Source organism: Myiozetetes cayanensis, unplaced genomic scaffold (assembly GCF_022539395.1).
Source record: "Myiozetetes cayanensis isolate MyiCay16 unplaced genomic scaffold, myiCay2020 scf2-11, whole genome shotgun sequence".
In the NCBI taxonomy this organism is placed as follows: domain Eukaryota; kingdom Metazoa; phylum Chordata; class Aves; order Passeriformes; family Tyrannidae; genus Myiozetetes; species Myiozetetes cayanensis.
Genome location: NW_026087411.1, coordinates 19,334,750 through 19,350,870, shown reverse-complemented (window position 1 = coordinate 19,350,870; position 16,121 = coordinate 19,334,750). Strand labels below are relative to the sequence as shown.

Sequence of the window (16,121 nt, the reverse complement as noted above, 5' to 3'; positions counted from 1 at the left end):
AAGACAGAAGGGGATCTCTGTTTCTTTCTTCTCCATAAAATGTATATTGCCTAGGTTTTCCTTGGAATACTCACCTTTACCAGCTTTTATCATCCCTCAAAAGGGAGAAACCAGCTGCACAGTCGAGATAACTTGTCCTTTTGCAAGCACTTGAAAGGGATGAGCAGCTGACTTAAGCACATTAGGTGGCCGCAGTGATCATATGCTTCAATCCAGATTGTGCATGTTAGCATGGGATTATGGTCTTTCCCTCATAAATCCATTTTGATCTGTGTGACGTAGGGCCTCTAAGGCTGGATCGTGTCTCAGCTGAACAAATGAATTGCAAAGCCCTTCCTCCATTATTTAAGTGTGCCTGTGCTATCAGGGTACACTTTTTGAAATTAATCTATAGTTACATGAATAGTCATTATTAGAAAAATATTCTACTTGGCTTTGGTTTTCTCTTAGGATAATGCTGTTGTTGTCTGGAAAGACAAGCCAGCAGGATGGTGGGAGACGTTTTTGTTACTGCTGGTGCCAGTCCTTGTGATCCCATCAGACTTACAAAGTCCCCACTTTAGCATCTCATGAAATTGAGGTGACTAATGTAAATCTTTCTCTGTTCTTAAATTAAAGCCCTGTGAGAGTTGAAAATAGCTTTGCAGCATGATATGAATGCACTCTAAAGTCTTTAAAACCAAAAAGCAAATTAAACCAAGCTTTTTGCATTTAGCTTGATGGTTTTTGAAACCTGATGTTTTAGTATCCGATTTATGACTTTTGTACTCCTCTCTTCCTGCTGCTAGGAAAGGGAAAACATAGCTATGACTGAAAGCAGCTACAAGCTACTTAATAGATTACAGAGATTTTCCACCTAGGCAACTGATTAGGAAAAATACTTTCATGTTCACATATATCTACATATGCCCTTTCCCAGTGAGATGTTCACTAGAATCAGACCCTAGTCATAGTGAAGTCATGTGGCAGTGTGAACACATTTCAGTGAGCCGCAGGCTTACAAATGTTCTTCATAAATTTAAATTAAATTGCATTTAGCTCAAAGGAATCTCATGATTCATTCCAATGAGAATTGGGACAAAAGTTTAGGGCCAAGGTGACACAGCTCAATTGATTTACGCCATCTGGGATGTGGTCTGCAGTATCTATTTGCCTCCTATTATGGCATGAAAAGCAAAACAGTCCTTCACTGTTGCATTAACTAATCAAGCAAAAACAGAAAAAAAAAACCATCCAGGGTGCAGGTTTGTGTTGATTTGTGCATTTAATCAAGAGCACATTAAATGGGTCATAGCGTCATTTTGTCTTTTTCTGATGTAAAGCAAAGACTCATCTGTTGCTTGTGCTGGAACCTCCAGCCAATCTCCAAAGCAAGAAGCAAAAACAGAGAAACAACCACAAGAATTACAGATAGTAAAATAAATTTCATTGTAAATCCTTTTGTGACAAAATGCACATTGCTGCAGAGGATTAGAAGGTGATAGCATCAGTGTATTATCTCAAAGATTAAAGTAAAATGTTCTTTAAAATCCTATCACATTTATTTCTTTGGAATCAAATTTGGTGATTTAGTATTATGGCCACATAATCTTTTTGGCTTTTTATTTTATTTTCCTTTGGTCCTTAAGTTATAAAGTTTATAGTATCTGCTTAATATAGTTCATTTTAACATCATGAATTTGCAATTTACATGAGCTAGGGAAGATAATTCTACAATGCACACACTTTTCTGATTAACTGTGTGTGACTTAAGTAGATCTGAGAAATGAGTTTTAAAGAGTGTTTTGAAAGACTTAAATTCAACCAGGCTTTATGAAGCAGAAATTATTTTATTTTTTTTAAGCAGTCTAATTTCTGATAATCAGTGCATACCTTTGTTGTGCCAGATTATTGCCGGGAGCGGGGAGCGGGGGGAGGCGTCTGGCAAGGAAGGGTGCTGGAAATGGGGGACACAAAAGCAGAGTGGGAGCAAGTTCTGATGGAAAATTTATGCCAAACAGCATCTCAGTAATTGTTCAAGAAAAACGTTTGGAACCAGGGTCTGAAAATTCATTTGCTGAATATGTAAAATACATAATTTTGAACATAAATGGCTAACCTCACAAATGTGTCTTTACACTGATTTGCTTAATGTGCACACTTCAGAGGTTTCCTATGCCCTTTTTTTCAGAGACATTTAGCAGAAATGACCTGTATGGGTCCACTTTTTTAACTTCTAATTTACCAAGTCTTTTTCATCACCCATACCTTGGGCACCAGAACTTGAATAATGACATCCAGTCCTCCATCCTTTTATGATGAGGTCAATCTCTTTTCTGTTACTGGATTCCTGTGGGTCTGGACGGGAGAACATTAATTTTTCTGGAGGGGTTTTTTTCCTTCATGTCATATATTCTGCCTGTCTCAACTACTTCAGCTGAAGAAGACTCTATTTTAGGAAAAGGTCAATAAATCTTTTCATAACTGGAAATGTTAGGGGGTTATTAAGGAACATTTTAGCAGTACCTGCTAATTTCTGTTCTTTGCATCATTTCCTCTATAGGCTTTGAAATTAAGTGGCACTATGATATTTCTCTCATACTAGACACAACCATATAGAAACAAGATGTATTTGTATTGTTTGCTCTTCACAATGATATAAAGTGTAAGTCATCTGTGTTACTGACTTCATATTAAGTGTTCTAAATAACCAGGTTTACATGTCTCTGTATAAATAAAGAAATCAGTAGGAGACAGTTCTGCCCTACTCCTGACAGCTGTAGCTTTAAGTAGCAACATATTTTTAGTGGCTTCATAAGAGAGAAATTTACTCACACACATTCATGAGACAAATAAAAATTATATAATAAAGAGGCATATAAAAAACTTAAAAATTAAAAGTAGAAAAAGTTGTCGAAATTTTGCATGTTCAGTCCATAAAGTAGAAGTGTGATTGTAGAACTAGAGCAGACAGTTCTATCAATAAACTCTCTAAGAATCACTTTCAACAGATGTATTTAAGTCAGAATTTAGAGACCTCTCCCAGATATCAGGGCATGTATAGAAATAATGGGCCACATTTACATCTGTCTTACAGTTCTGTACATAGTGAATAACAATAGTTACTATTGTCATTCTTCTATTTCCAGCTATGTATATTACCTTCACACAGTGTAGGATAACCATCTCATGTGTGACCATCCGGGGCTTGTTTCCTTTCCTCTGCTTTCTGCGCTCTCATTTGTTAAGTTTTTGGCGGCTCCTACACTGCAGTCCTTTCTAGGATTTCTGGGACCTGTTGTAGCACAAATAATATTAGCATCACTAAACTCTGGACTTAAAAAAGTGTAATTATCAATTTTATAATTTGTCTGAGGGAAATCAGCTCTAAGGCCTCTAGAGAGGGTGGTAAGTTCCCCCTTGTCTTCTTTGGTGGCACAAGAAGTCTAGCCCTGGCTGCATGATGCTTGAGCCTGGACAGGGAGAGGTCCCTTGGCCACTTAGCATCCTCCTGAGGCATGAAATTCAAGGGTCTGTAGCACTCAGGGTAAGGGAAGACTTGAAGAGAGGACTCCCATTCCATGTCTCTGCTTTGGCTGCCAGGGCTGCATTGAGGGATGACAATTCTTCCTCCCTCATGACAAAGCCTGCTGTAAGTGGGGTCCTTGTGTGTGATGAGGCTGGTGCTGAAAGCCCTGGGAGATGAGATCTGAAGTTTCCTGGAGGCTAACTTTGCATACAGATTTTTGGATCACCTAACCTTCAATCTAACCTTCCTCATGCCTGTTGGGCACCTGGCTCTAGGTTTTCAATTCCACACCATTCACTGAAGAGAGTTTTTCACTGAGAGCTTTTCAGTGCTCTCCTTGCTGGTGTTTAAGTGCTAACATCAGTTTTTAGGACCAAATACTGCTTGTCTCTCTAAGATACATGTTTTTTAAAGGAAGCTTTTCTTTAACTGTTTGTTGTGTTTGTTAACTGTTTGTTAACTGTTTGTTTCTTTAACTGTTTGTCTCAAGCAAACATGCTTGAAAAAGACTGAATTAATTTCTTTAACACTTCAATATTGCCAGCAACAAAACCAAGGAAATGCTTTTCAATTAATTTCTCCATGTACCTCAGAAAGAATTGGTACTGAACAGCCAGTATCTCAAGTTAAGTACAGATTGATTCTTGGAGACTAATTGATGAGATTTATTGACAATACAGCATTTGGCTAGTTATAATAGACTCCTATTCATTATACAGTTGATAATTCAACAAGTAGCTGATTCTAATTTTCAGTGTTCATTATACCATTAACACTGACTTTATTAGCCTACTCAGAGATGTTTAAAAACAATTAACCCTAATTTTTTTAAAGTGAAATGTGAGATTTCAGCTATTAAACTTCAATTCTACTTTAACTGCTCCGGGGCATTAGACACGTGGCTCCTTATTAATGCAGGATATCAGGGTCTTCAATAAAGAAACTCAAGGTCTGATTTTTAATTCTATGCAGATGTGGCTTTTCTCATATAAGTAACCCCATTTATGAATGAGGTTCCCTTCCTTCCATTAGTTTCTGTATCAGAATGTAATTTTTTGTTGTGGTGAAGCATGGTGTAGGCCAGTATTTAATTAAAAGATTGCAAATGTCCGATGACCTGAGCCTGCAGAGAGAGGATTCATTTTAGCACATTGCCATAAAAAAATTATAGGTGGCTTTTCAGACAAAGCCTGCTTTCTAGGGCTCAGAAATTAGGCTTGCATTTCTACAAAGCAGAGTTTGAGAAAGATTTCAAAACAGATCAAAGTTAAAGAGTTTCCTGATGGTTCAGCTTTGTAGCATTAAGCCTGCTGGGTGTTCTGCAAGGATCCATTGTACCTAACTGCTCTGAAAGCACAGCCGTAGCTTTGCATGCATTACACCAGCCCTGTTTTCAGTAGGGTTTTACAAATTGCCTAATCCAGGATAGGCCTTTTCTGGGAAGCTCTTTTATCCTTCTAACATTTGCATAATGATCTCAATACTGTAATTCTTGTGTGACAGTATGTTGAAGCTCTTACTGATTTACATTAATGATAGTACAAGAATAATGAAATACCAAATTGACTTCATCGTCTTTCAGGACTGAGAATACCATAAATTTCAATGTTTGAAAGTGTGGGGCCAAGTTCACTCCTGGTGTAATCACAGTGACATCTCTAGAGCTAGGTGAGGTGTGCATTGACTTTGCCCTGCTTAAGTCAATATTAACTCATGAGAGGGTAGATTCTTCTAAAGACCTACAATTAAAAAATGGGAACCTTTCGCACTGGTACTCTGTCAGAGTAATACTTTTCCCCCTAGAACTTTGATTAAAACTTGATAATCTCCCATGAAAATTCTAACTTAATAATTTGAAATAAAACATAGATGAGGATTGCATTAATACTTTATGTGAACAGTAAGAAAGTCTCTTGTTTTGAGCACTGTGTTAAAATTTGCAGGACTGCACAGCAGGCAATAGCAGGCTGAGTTCCCCTTTCTGTCCTGCTGCAGACCTTACAATGAGGCAGCATAGACACAAGATGAAAGACAATCCCAAACAGCCATACAAAAACAGTTCTGAGACAATAATAATTTGGAGTGATCTGGAAGATGTGCTCACTGGAAAAAAGACTTCCATAGTAATTCAGGAAAAAAAGTAATTTCCATTTCCATGGGAAAATAGACTAAGAAGGTGATCACAGAGTGCGATGTATGTATGTATGTAACATGTTCATGTATGTAACACAGGTGGGTTTGTTGGTTTTTTTAAAGAAAAAAAAAATTTTTTTTAACAACTGTCACTCAATGCAACCAGTATTATATGATGTCTTGCAACGAGCAGGTCATGATAATATATACAATTGTTGGTTCTCACTAACTATAAAATATAAATATAATAATGGCCAGTCTTTGCGAGCGAAGATCCAGGGAAGGTCTTTACACCTTCCAGCCTACGCATTGGATTTTTTAGGTGAGACACAGTGTGCGCGGAACTGAGCCCACCCTTTAATCCTAAGGTTCATCTGCAGGGGCCAAGCAAGCTTGGACGGTGGCAGCGAGGTCCTTAGGACGTAGATGGATTGCCTACAGGGCTAACGAGCTCCATCTGCCTGGGAGTGGCCCTGACCTGAATCGAACCGGGCCTCAGCGGTGACAGCACCGTGCCCTTACCACTAGACCACCAGGGGCTCCAGTTCTCACTAACTATGAATGATTAAATGTGTGAAAGAAAACAATTACCCAGGTAACACCTTATTTCTCCAAAGAGTAGTAGAAACCCTTTCATTTGTTAAGCACCATCAGAAGTTTTCTAGTCCTCTTTGTTTATTGTGACTAAAGGAGATTACTCCAATTTAACAAAAAGGTTTATATGATATTTTAAAAGGTTTTTCTTCATCAAGCATATTCTGTGACCTTTAAAAATGATAAAAATGTTGTCTTGGAGCATTTATGATCGAGTTGTGTATTCCAAAGTCCCAGTTTTGGTGCACATTATCATCTAATTAGAAGAGAGATTGTGAGAAGCAATAAAGTTAATAAAGTTGCACCAATGGGAGATAGTAGCTGACTCCTTAAATTGTCTTTGCAGCAGGTTAAGGTTTATCCTGCATGAGCATAGATGTACCACCTTACAGCCTCGTAAACATCTCACCCCCATCTGGGTCCAGAGGGCTGCTTAATCCTTGTGCTTGAGCATCACTCAAAAGAGCGGTCGAGATGAGAAAGGCGCTGTTCACTCCCAGCACACAGAGCAGCTGCAGGTCTGGATTTACCACTGAAATAAACAGGGAAGTGGCAACCACTGATGGATGCTTTTTCCCCTGAGGAGCCCCAGTGGTCCTCCAGCGCTGTGCTGCAATTTTGGTCAGGGCAGTTGGAGTCCCACAAATGCTTTGAATATTACAGCTGTATTTCGATGCCAAAGCTTTCAGCCCAGAGACTGTCCCTGTACCAGTGTAGCCTTGTAGCCTCTCCTGTGCTACCAAGACTACTGTGCAGTCCTGTGTTGTGAACAGAGAATAATCACCCCATTTTCTCTATTTTCAGGAGATTTGTCCTCACCAAGATGAGAGTTGTTCCAAAAGGAGCTTTCACAGGACTTCTTGACCTGGAGAAAATGTATGTATTATGTCAACAACTATTTTACTGCAAGCAGCAGTCTCTGGTTGCATCTCTCTATCTTTAAGCTTCATATATTTCATCTTTTGGTATTAAAAAAAAAAAAAAAAAGAAACTTTTTCTATTAACACCACATGTTCCAGAAAAATGTTGTCACAAATACATTTTCATATCAACAAATGGGCAGTCTTCAGTCAAAGGATTGGTTGAACATGGAGTGTCATTGCAGTTAATAAATACAGTGTTGTATCAGAAGATCACTGGAAACTGATTTTTTTGAGAGTTTTGGAATGAAACAGTGGAAAGATTAGGGAGGAAAGCACTCCTGTTAAGAACAGGTCAGCCAATTCCCTTTCCCTATAATGAATAAATAGGATTGTTTCGTGCATGTTCAGAGTCCGCTGGCAAGATGTGGGCGTGAAGTTTCTTACAGGTGACAGATCCAAAAATCTTAGCACACAAAGAGTGTAAGAACCTAATTTCTGTGACTTTTAGTGATAAGATGGAGATGCAATTATGAACACCTCTGATGAACCAAATGTAGCTTACACTCATTAGTATGCTCTTGTGGATGTGTTGCAGTTCCACCACTAGAAGGATTATTACCTTTTTTATTATTATTATTACCCTTAGTAATATGTTTCTTCACAACTGTTCTTTAACAACAGAAAATCTATGGGTTATTTGGTGCTAGCACCAGGAATTAGAACCATCACTGTCCGACCTAAACTATTGTTGGGCATGTATGATTTTTCCGATTTATTTCATATATGGGCAAATCACAATATTTGACTAAGAAACACAGCCAGTGCTTGCACTGTGAGAGGAGAGGATCACAAAAAGGCTCTTCACCCAAGAGGAGTCTGGGTGGGAGTGGGGCACTTAAAATTCAGTGTCCTTTTCAGTGCTGTGTGTGTAATGGCAAAGCTCAAAAGGACAGTTCTCTGCACCATTTCTACCCTTCTCCCTTGTACTCTTGCACAAGAAAGGAATTTAGCAAGAAAGTAAACACACCAGAAAGTATGACCAAGAAAGGGAAAGGATTTTGAGACTGGAGAAGGATGGATTATGGATGGATGGATGGATGGATGGATGGAGAACAAACAATGAGAAGGACTGAAGAGCTGCTAGTCAGTAGCAAGTGGTAAAGCTCACATGGTATCTGGCCTTTTCTGCAATAGGAGATCCATTTCAGGGATTTACTGTAGGTTCAGGAGTCTTCTCTTAGCATGTACAAACTAAAAAACTTCCCACTTATGGATCCAACCTCTCATAAACCCAGCAAGCACCACCATAAAAGGTCATTTTTCTTGATAAAAGTCCTAGTTAGGACTGAGATCAGCTCTGTGTTGCCAATTTTTTGGCACTGATTTCTCCCCAGTCCTGTGGAGTTCCTTTTAGCCTAGTCCTTATGGAAAACCACTGAGCTCTCTGGTCTATGAAGTGAGTTGCAAAGTGCATTGTGAACTGCTTCTGTTATCTTTAATTACCCAGAAACCATATGTCAGATAGGTATGAAGGCATTGAATAGGTTGTCTCTAAGTGATGATTTATTCTTAACCAAAAAAATTATATATGGAAATGGGCTCAATTTAAAAATACATCTGTCTACTAGTAGTACACGGAGGAGAAATGGGGACAGACAGTTTATAGCAAAACATCCTTGAAAATAAAAGTGTGATAAATATGTAAATGAGACCAATCAACATCAACAAAGATGCAGTATTTGCAGATGATATGGCAAACAGATAAAATTTGAAATAGCTTGCAAATCCTAAACCTAACCCATAAAACATTCATCAGAAATATTCATAATAATGTAGGGACAAAAAAGTGGGTAATCAAATAATAGATTTGCATATAAAAACACAGCCTTTGTATGAAAGCCTTTTTACTCTTGCAAGATCATGCACAGAAAGAAAGATTAAGCAAACTGTAGCCTATTTAAGGAAAATAGATATTAATATTGTGATACCTCCATATGGTAAAATGTGGATAACCTGATGTACACAAATTAGATACTTCAATGTAGTATATATATGTGCTCACCTAGAATTAAATAGACTAAAAATGAAGTGACAATATTTCCTGAATGCATTACTGAAGAAAAACCAGTATCTTGTGCAGTCAACACAATTTTTTGTGTCCACATAATTTTTTTCACTAATAAATCATTCCTAAGTGTGTTTCTGAGAACCGGGTGGGTTTTAAAGACCAGAATTTGGAGGGAAATGGTGGTCTTTGGAATCATTTTTTGGGAATGAGCTGCCTGATTACAAGTTAGAATGTGGTGGTCAGAAATTATAGTGTTTTCAACTCTCGGTGAAGTAGGGAAGGAGGTGAGCAAAACGGCTGCCTTGGACTTTGGGAGGGCAGAATTTGGCTGTGGATATAGTTTTCCTAGACTTCAGTAAAATGTTTAATACTGTCTCCCACAGCATGCTCCTGGAAAGGCTGGCAACCTGTGGCTTGGACAGCTGCACTCTTTGGTGGATTAAGAACTGACTGGATGACTGGGCCCAGAGAGCAGTGGTGAATGGCACCAGTGGGTGGCTTGTCACTAGTGGTGTCCCCCAGGCATCAGCAACTTAAACTTTCGTAGAAAAAACTATTTCAGGAACCCACAGGTCTGTGGAACAGCCTTGTCATCTTGTTGCTACCAGCTCTCTGACTTCTGCACAACTCTGCATTCGTGTTAATTTAGCAAATAGGTGTTCAGAAAAGCAGATTAGTTATTCTTGGTACATGTTTAGTCTACTCCTAAGTCTTATACAACTGGCGCGTGGCAGTTCGTCTCGACTCCTGCTTAACCAACCTGTTTACACTCCCAGAACTAATTAACATTCCGGTTACTAAATTAAAAAGCAGTGCCGTGCAGGCACATACCTGGCAAAGTCAATTTGACATGCTCTGCAGCAGCTATGTCATCTTCAACCTGCACTGAAAGTGCTTCATTTGGAGACCCTCTGAAGCAATATTGTCTCTCTTTTTCTGTTACTAAGTTTCTTCCTGTTACTACAATGTAGCAAAGTAGATTGGGAACATTGATCTAAGAAGGCCTGGTTGGGGCATCATATTTATAGGAAGTTTGGTCTGATTATGTTACCCTGTGCAAGCCAAAGAGGCCTCACGTCTGTACTCTGGGGCACAATCCCCTTGAAAATTCATCATTAGTTATTTGTTCTTTTTGTAGGTGTCATGGAACATATGCACCTACTATCTACCACTTCCTTATGAATTTGTATGAAAAAGTAGCTCTTAATCTTGTATTTACTTCATCACTTAGTGCATTCAAGCTTTCGTGTTTTGTTTTGATTTGATTTTCTGCTGAGACTGTTGATCCAGTGATCGCTAATAAGAACAAATGCTGCTGGTCTGTGACGTAGATACATGAGCACCAGCTTACTTCATCTACAACAACCAACACAATGTATGTATGATGCTAAAATCTCTCCTGTTTGGCCCTGTAGGATAAAAGGCAAGTCACACTTTCCTTTGACTTAATTAGATCATACTGTGTTATCTTTTATGTTTTAGCCAAACTCAGGTGAGGTACTTGAGGACAGCAGACACCAGAAGAGAGTATTTTGAATCAAGGGATATCTCTCTTCCTGCAGCTGATGAAGGAGCAGAGTTCTTGGCTTGACTGTGAAAGTCTCATCAGGATAATCTGGCATACTGGAAGTCTTCACTTTATTTAGCAAGTTTTAAAACCTGGTGGATTGATAGGTTCACTATCCAGACGTTCTTCAGCAGTAGCCACCAAAGTTGCCTGGGCTAGCAAATGGCTCACCCACCCCATGTGCTCCTGAAAAGAGCTTCAGTAAGCTCTGGCATGTGAGCCTGTAACACTTGTCAGCCCGAGAGTGGGGAGGGAAGGGGAGGCAGGAATCACATGATCACCCGAGGATGAGTAGTCTGTGTCTTCTGCTACCAAGAAAGCTGTTCAGCATTTTGCAGCTTCTCCAGTTTTTCTTGCACAGTGTATTGTGTGCTGCTTCATTTGGTATGCAAAAGGCTGTGTTTAAATAAGATCATTAAAGCTATTTTGAGAAAATTGTTAGGATTCAGTGTAACCAAGACATTTGGAAATTGGTTCTAGGCAGGAGTTCCTTTCTATCTTTTGTTGCATCTTTTGGATAAATGTGCTATTTATTATTTTACAAGCAGCAAAGTAAGGATTTTTAGGATCTGCTGTGATACACAAGTAGTACATGTTTACAAAAATATTTATTTACATCCCTTAGGTGAAAGGGGGACACAGTGCATTCTGTGTACCAGAGTACATACTGAATCAAGTAACAATCATACTTTGGTAATAAATAGTCCAGGATATATTCCCAAGGTGCAACCCTATGGATATCAAATTCCGATTTACATTAAAAAAAGTTATGTGAAACATTCTGCACCTTAAGGACAGGTCATGAAAATGAGTATGCCAGTTAATGCATTTAAATTAGTCTAAATATACATTTTTCTCTCAGGGAGTAGAGGACTACTGTTCAAAAACATTAAGGTGAGTAACCAACATAGGCAAAGGAATTCAAAATTCGGGCTGTCATCCCAAGGAATAAATGCTTTAATGGGGCCACTGTTGTGATGTGGGGCTTTCCCAGCTGTACACCTGGTCTAGTCCTGCACGACTCAGCAGGTAGGCTGCTGGTCAGGCAGGGAGCAATCACAGGAGGCTTCCTGGCTCCTGCGAGTGGACTTACAAGTCCCAGATGCCCCCATTTCAGCTGTTTAATGATGATCAGAGGTTTTCAAGCAGGACTTTTCTATAGTGGAGGGATTGCTTGCACTTCAGGCCTCTGATCTAGCAGCAAAATGTAAGAAAGCTTATCCTCTGCTAGGCATGCCATACATGTTTCATAGCCCAACAGCATCCAGGGTGTCAGTCTTCATTCACCCATCACAAACAACACTGTACCCTTTGAAACGGGTTCCCTCAAATGGGATTTGAAAGGTGAATAGCTATGCAAGCTCCTCCCAAGGGTCCTGTAACACATCGTTGGTGGAGGAGCTGGGCAGAGCTGTGCCTTTTGCCACTGTCTCTCCGTGTGGCTGTGAGCGGCTGGGGTACATTTTCTTCTCCAGGGAGTGCCATGGCTTCAGATGACCCTCCTGCAGCCTTTGCAAATATCATCCCATGGACAGCAAACTTTTGTGTTTGGTATGAATACATAGGAAGCCTGGATGTTCTCAATTCAAATTATTTCACGAAAGTAGAAGCTATGCCTTGGGTTCTAAACATAACAAGTAATGAACAAGAAACAGGTGGTTTTATTACAATCTATAAACATTTTTCTGCATCATCATCTGGCATTCCACTTTTCCCTGCCAAAGCTTATCTATGGAATAGGCCTTGCACTTGCAATTATTGTCATCCCTTGCACAATTACATAAAAATGAAGTAGGAATTTATTATCCATGTCAGCAGCTCACTGCTGATGTCAAAGAGCTTTGCTATATATTGGGGAAAGTATGATCTAATCTCAATCTTTTGCTAATGCTTGGTGGAACAAAATTAATAATAAGGTAAAAACCCCTAGAAGAAGAAGCTAGGAAATGTAAAATCAATTAGTAGTGTCCATATCAACATTTTCTAAATTTTCTATTCAAAAAGTCCCAGAAAATCATGCTAATATTTGCATATTTTAATTGAAACACATTAGAGTACAAGAAAGGAAGTATTCCATAATTCTGTCTATGTGGTTTATTATCTTGATGCTTGCTGTCTTTGATATAATAAATTTAGAATAGAAAAAAAATAAATACGTTTTGTTATTACTCCCTTTTTTTGAACAAGAATGAGCTTTGTGGTAATGAACTGTTAGCAGAATCTTTATTTGTAAGCTGCATTGGTGTGAAGCCTGTGTTAAAGACTGAAGTATTTAATGGGAGAATCATCTTGCACATCATTTCTGGTCCCTGTTTTACAGATGTCTAGACAGAGAAAAAAAAAAGAGGAATCCACTTGTCTGAATGTATACTAAATGCTTTAATGCCTTTCCCCAGCGACATACTGTTCAGATTACCTGAATTCATAAAAGATGAAATATGGGCAAATGGTTGTGTGAGTTCCCACTCTTCTTTAGGAAGAAACTTTGATCCAATGTTCCATTCCTTCCTCCGTGAAAACAAGCCAGATAAAACTAAGTGCATACTAAATTAAGATTAGAATATCTAAATGTAGGCTCTGCAGTAGCCATATTTGTTCAAAATGAGATTTGAGGGTGAAATACACAGTTCTTAAAAAAAAGTCTCAATCCAGTGTCCAAAAAAAAAAAAACACCACACAAAGAAAACCTCTGCAAATAAAAATGCTGTGAATTATTAAGATTTTTTTCCCCAATTAGTAGGATTATTTCTCAATAGGCTTGCCTTGCATTTACACTGTGTTCTGGGTGTCCTCTGCTGCTACTAGAGCAAGATGCTCGGCCAGACAGGTTGCAGGTTTGGCATCACAGGGAGAAATTTGCTTCCTCCGAATCATTACATTTTGCAAGGCAGCTTCAATCTAGGTCCTTGCATTAGAGGCATAAAGCTGATTACTGAAACTGGCAAACCTACTCAAGGAGCCTCAGAATTGATGGTTGTCCCGTGGTGCAGAATTAAGACTATAATCTTTCTTCCCTTCTCCTGTGGCAAAGCTTAATGCATACTGACGAGGCTGGTATGTCTGCTTACTGGCCAGCTTTTTGAGATTCATGTCAGGTGCTTTTGAGTGGGTTTTTTGTTTCAAGAGGGAAAGATGGATGATGGTAGAGTCCAAAATTTTTCCCCAAAATGTGTCACTTCTTCAGTTTCCATCTCTTCCTTCCATGAGCTTCACTCTGTTTTAAGCAAAGGAAGTTTCAAGTTGTATTTTGTTAAGAGATTCTTGTACTTTCAAGGTAGAATAAACGACCATCTAAATGACTTTGTAAATATATAAAAATACGTATTTGCTAAGTAACATAAATAATTCTTACACTGGATGAGTGATACATTTATTAAACTTACATATGTCTATCACAAAATGAAATGAGAACTCAGAATTGCTGGTTCTATTTACATTTTACATTTTCAGATATAATTCATTGCTCATACATGGCAAAAGATGGTTCCTCTCATAATGATGTGTCAGAATATTTTCCTGATTTAAATAATTATATTTTTCTTTATAAAATCAGTATATTCATTCTAATACCTCTAAATAATTTGTTTTAAAAAAGGAGTCCCTTTTGCATGTTAGTTACATAATAATACCCCACTTTCTGGATAGAATTCAGAATTAAAATGTACTGACTTGAAAACCGAAACAAGTGTAAATACAAAATTATTTAAAAACAAAATTAAATAAAAGCAGCATTAAAGTCAACAAACATTTTTAAAGAGTTGTAAAAGGTAACTATAAAAAGGTTTCTTTCTACCAAAAAAAACCCACTCAAACAAAACAAAACAAAAAACCCCAACCAAACCTACATTCTTGTGTGAAATCAAATAAAAAAGCAATTCTGAGAGAAAACACATGCATTTGAAAGAGGTTGCACCCCACCTGGTTGTTATGGCACCTGCATCTTCATCTGACAGACAGGCTGATGAGGGGTCTGTGGCTCCTGGTACATCACTGTGCTGTGCTCCATGGTAGGAGTCTGTGGGAATTCAGGTGACAGCATATCCCCAGAGACATCGTAGTGCCCTCTCCTTCCAGCTTCTAGGTTTCCTTTAAAAATGGGACTCTTAAAAAAAAAAAAAAAAAAAAAAATTAGAAAAGACAGGGAGTTTTAATGAGAAAAAAGGTTTTTAAATGATTTTTTAAAATTAATCTTATTGAGTGTATTATAACTGTATAAGTGAGTGAGTGCAAAAGGTGTGACTTCCTGAAATTGTGCCCAATCTTCTCTAAATGGGATTTTCTTCAATGTTTATTTTTGCACAACTAATATTGTTTGTTAGAAAGAAGAAGTCCAGCAGCAGATAGGAAACAGTAATTCAGTTTCAGGAGGACTTCAGAAACACATTCCCATATTAATTTTATCCAGCTTTTCTGTTTATTTTAGAAATAATGTTAGTGGAATTGGCATCTTGCAATGAAGGAGTGTTTCCCATTATACAAATGCTGATATAACCCTCAGCATTTATGGAAAAAAATGTTGAGATGAAGTCAAGACATTTATTTTCCAAGCTGGAGATGTTTATTCTTTGACAACATTATATTGCATGGCCTTTATTTCTATTATGCCAAATGATTGATGTGGATTTAATCATTAGTTTGATGGCTGCTTTGCTAAGTGGAGAGGCAACTGAGCATTTTATCGTTATTAGTGAGCTGCATTTTGATTTTTCTATCAAAGGCACTGCTGACCGTAATTCATCCCAGGTGTAAAACCAGAGATTCATTGTGCCCATTGTTTGTTTTGCGACCAAGCCAAGAACAATTTGCTCTCAAAACACTGTGGATATTTGTTTTGATTTCTAGAGCAGGAGCCTGGTTTTGATGAAGGCTTCCATATATGTGTTTGATTCTTTAAAAATAAGAGTAGTGTACGTTTTGTGACTAAACTGCTTCCCATATGGTAGAATATATATACTTACATGCTTGAATACATGCATATGTGTGTACATATACATAAAGCAGTCTGGAAAAGATTTAAATTGCTAGGACTTAGAATGGTAGACAGATACTAAGCCAGAAAATATTTTGAATGCTTGGGGAGCCAACATCACAGATGGAAATCACAAATGATTGTGAGAGAAATGGAGAAAGCTGAAAAACTATTGGTGTCTGTGCATTTTCCAGGGTAGATGGCAGAAAACTAGGATTTGGGGACAGGGACAGGCTTTTGACTTTCCCAGTTCAGAACCTCATCTCTAAGAGCTGCTGATGCCACTTACTGAAGGAAGACGTTCAAGAGAACATTTCTGGAACAATTATGGAATAATTCATCTACATGGAGAATATGTTTTGTCCACCTCATAGGATGCTTTCTCCTCTGAGGAAAAGAAGTGCACATAATAAATAGGG

The 16,121-nt window shown here is 38.3% G+C and overlaps 1 protein-coding gene across 5 annotated transcripts in view; it reads left to right on the top strand.

The window, feature by feature from the left end:
* The window catches only part of FSHR (follicle stimulating hormone receptor), a 163,990-nt gene that overhangs the window by 104,940 nt on the left and 42,929 nt on the right, over positions 1 to 16,121 (top strand). For 4 of the 5 annotated variants that reach the window (XM_050316701.1, XM_050316699.1, XM_050316698.1 and 1 more), the window contains one exon: positions 7,040 to 7,111. The exons of the other annotated variant lie outside the window; for it this stretch is intronic. In XM_050316701.1, coding sequence (XP_050172658.1) covers positions 7,059 to 7,111 — 53 coding nt within the window. In that variant the 5' untranslated portion in view covers positions 7,040 to 7,058. The remainder of the gene's footprint in view (positions 1 to 7,039; positions 7,112 to 16,121) is intronic. 5 annotated transcript variants of the gene reach the window in all.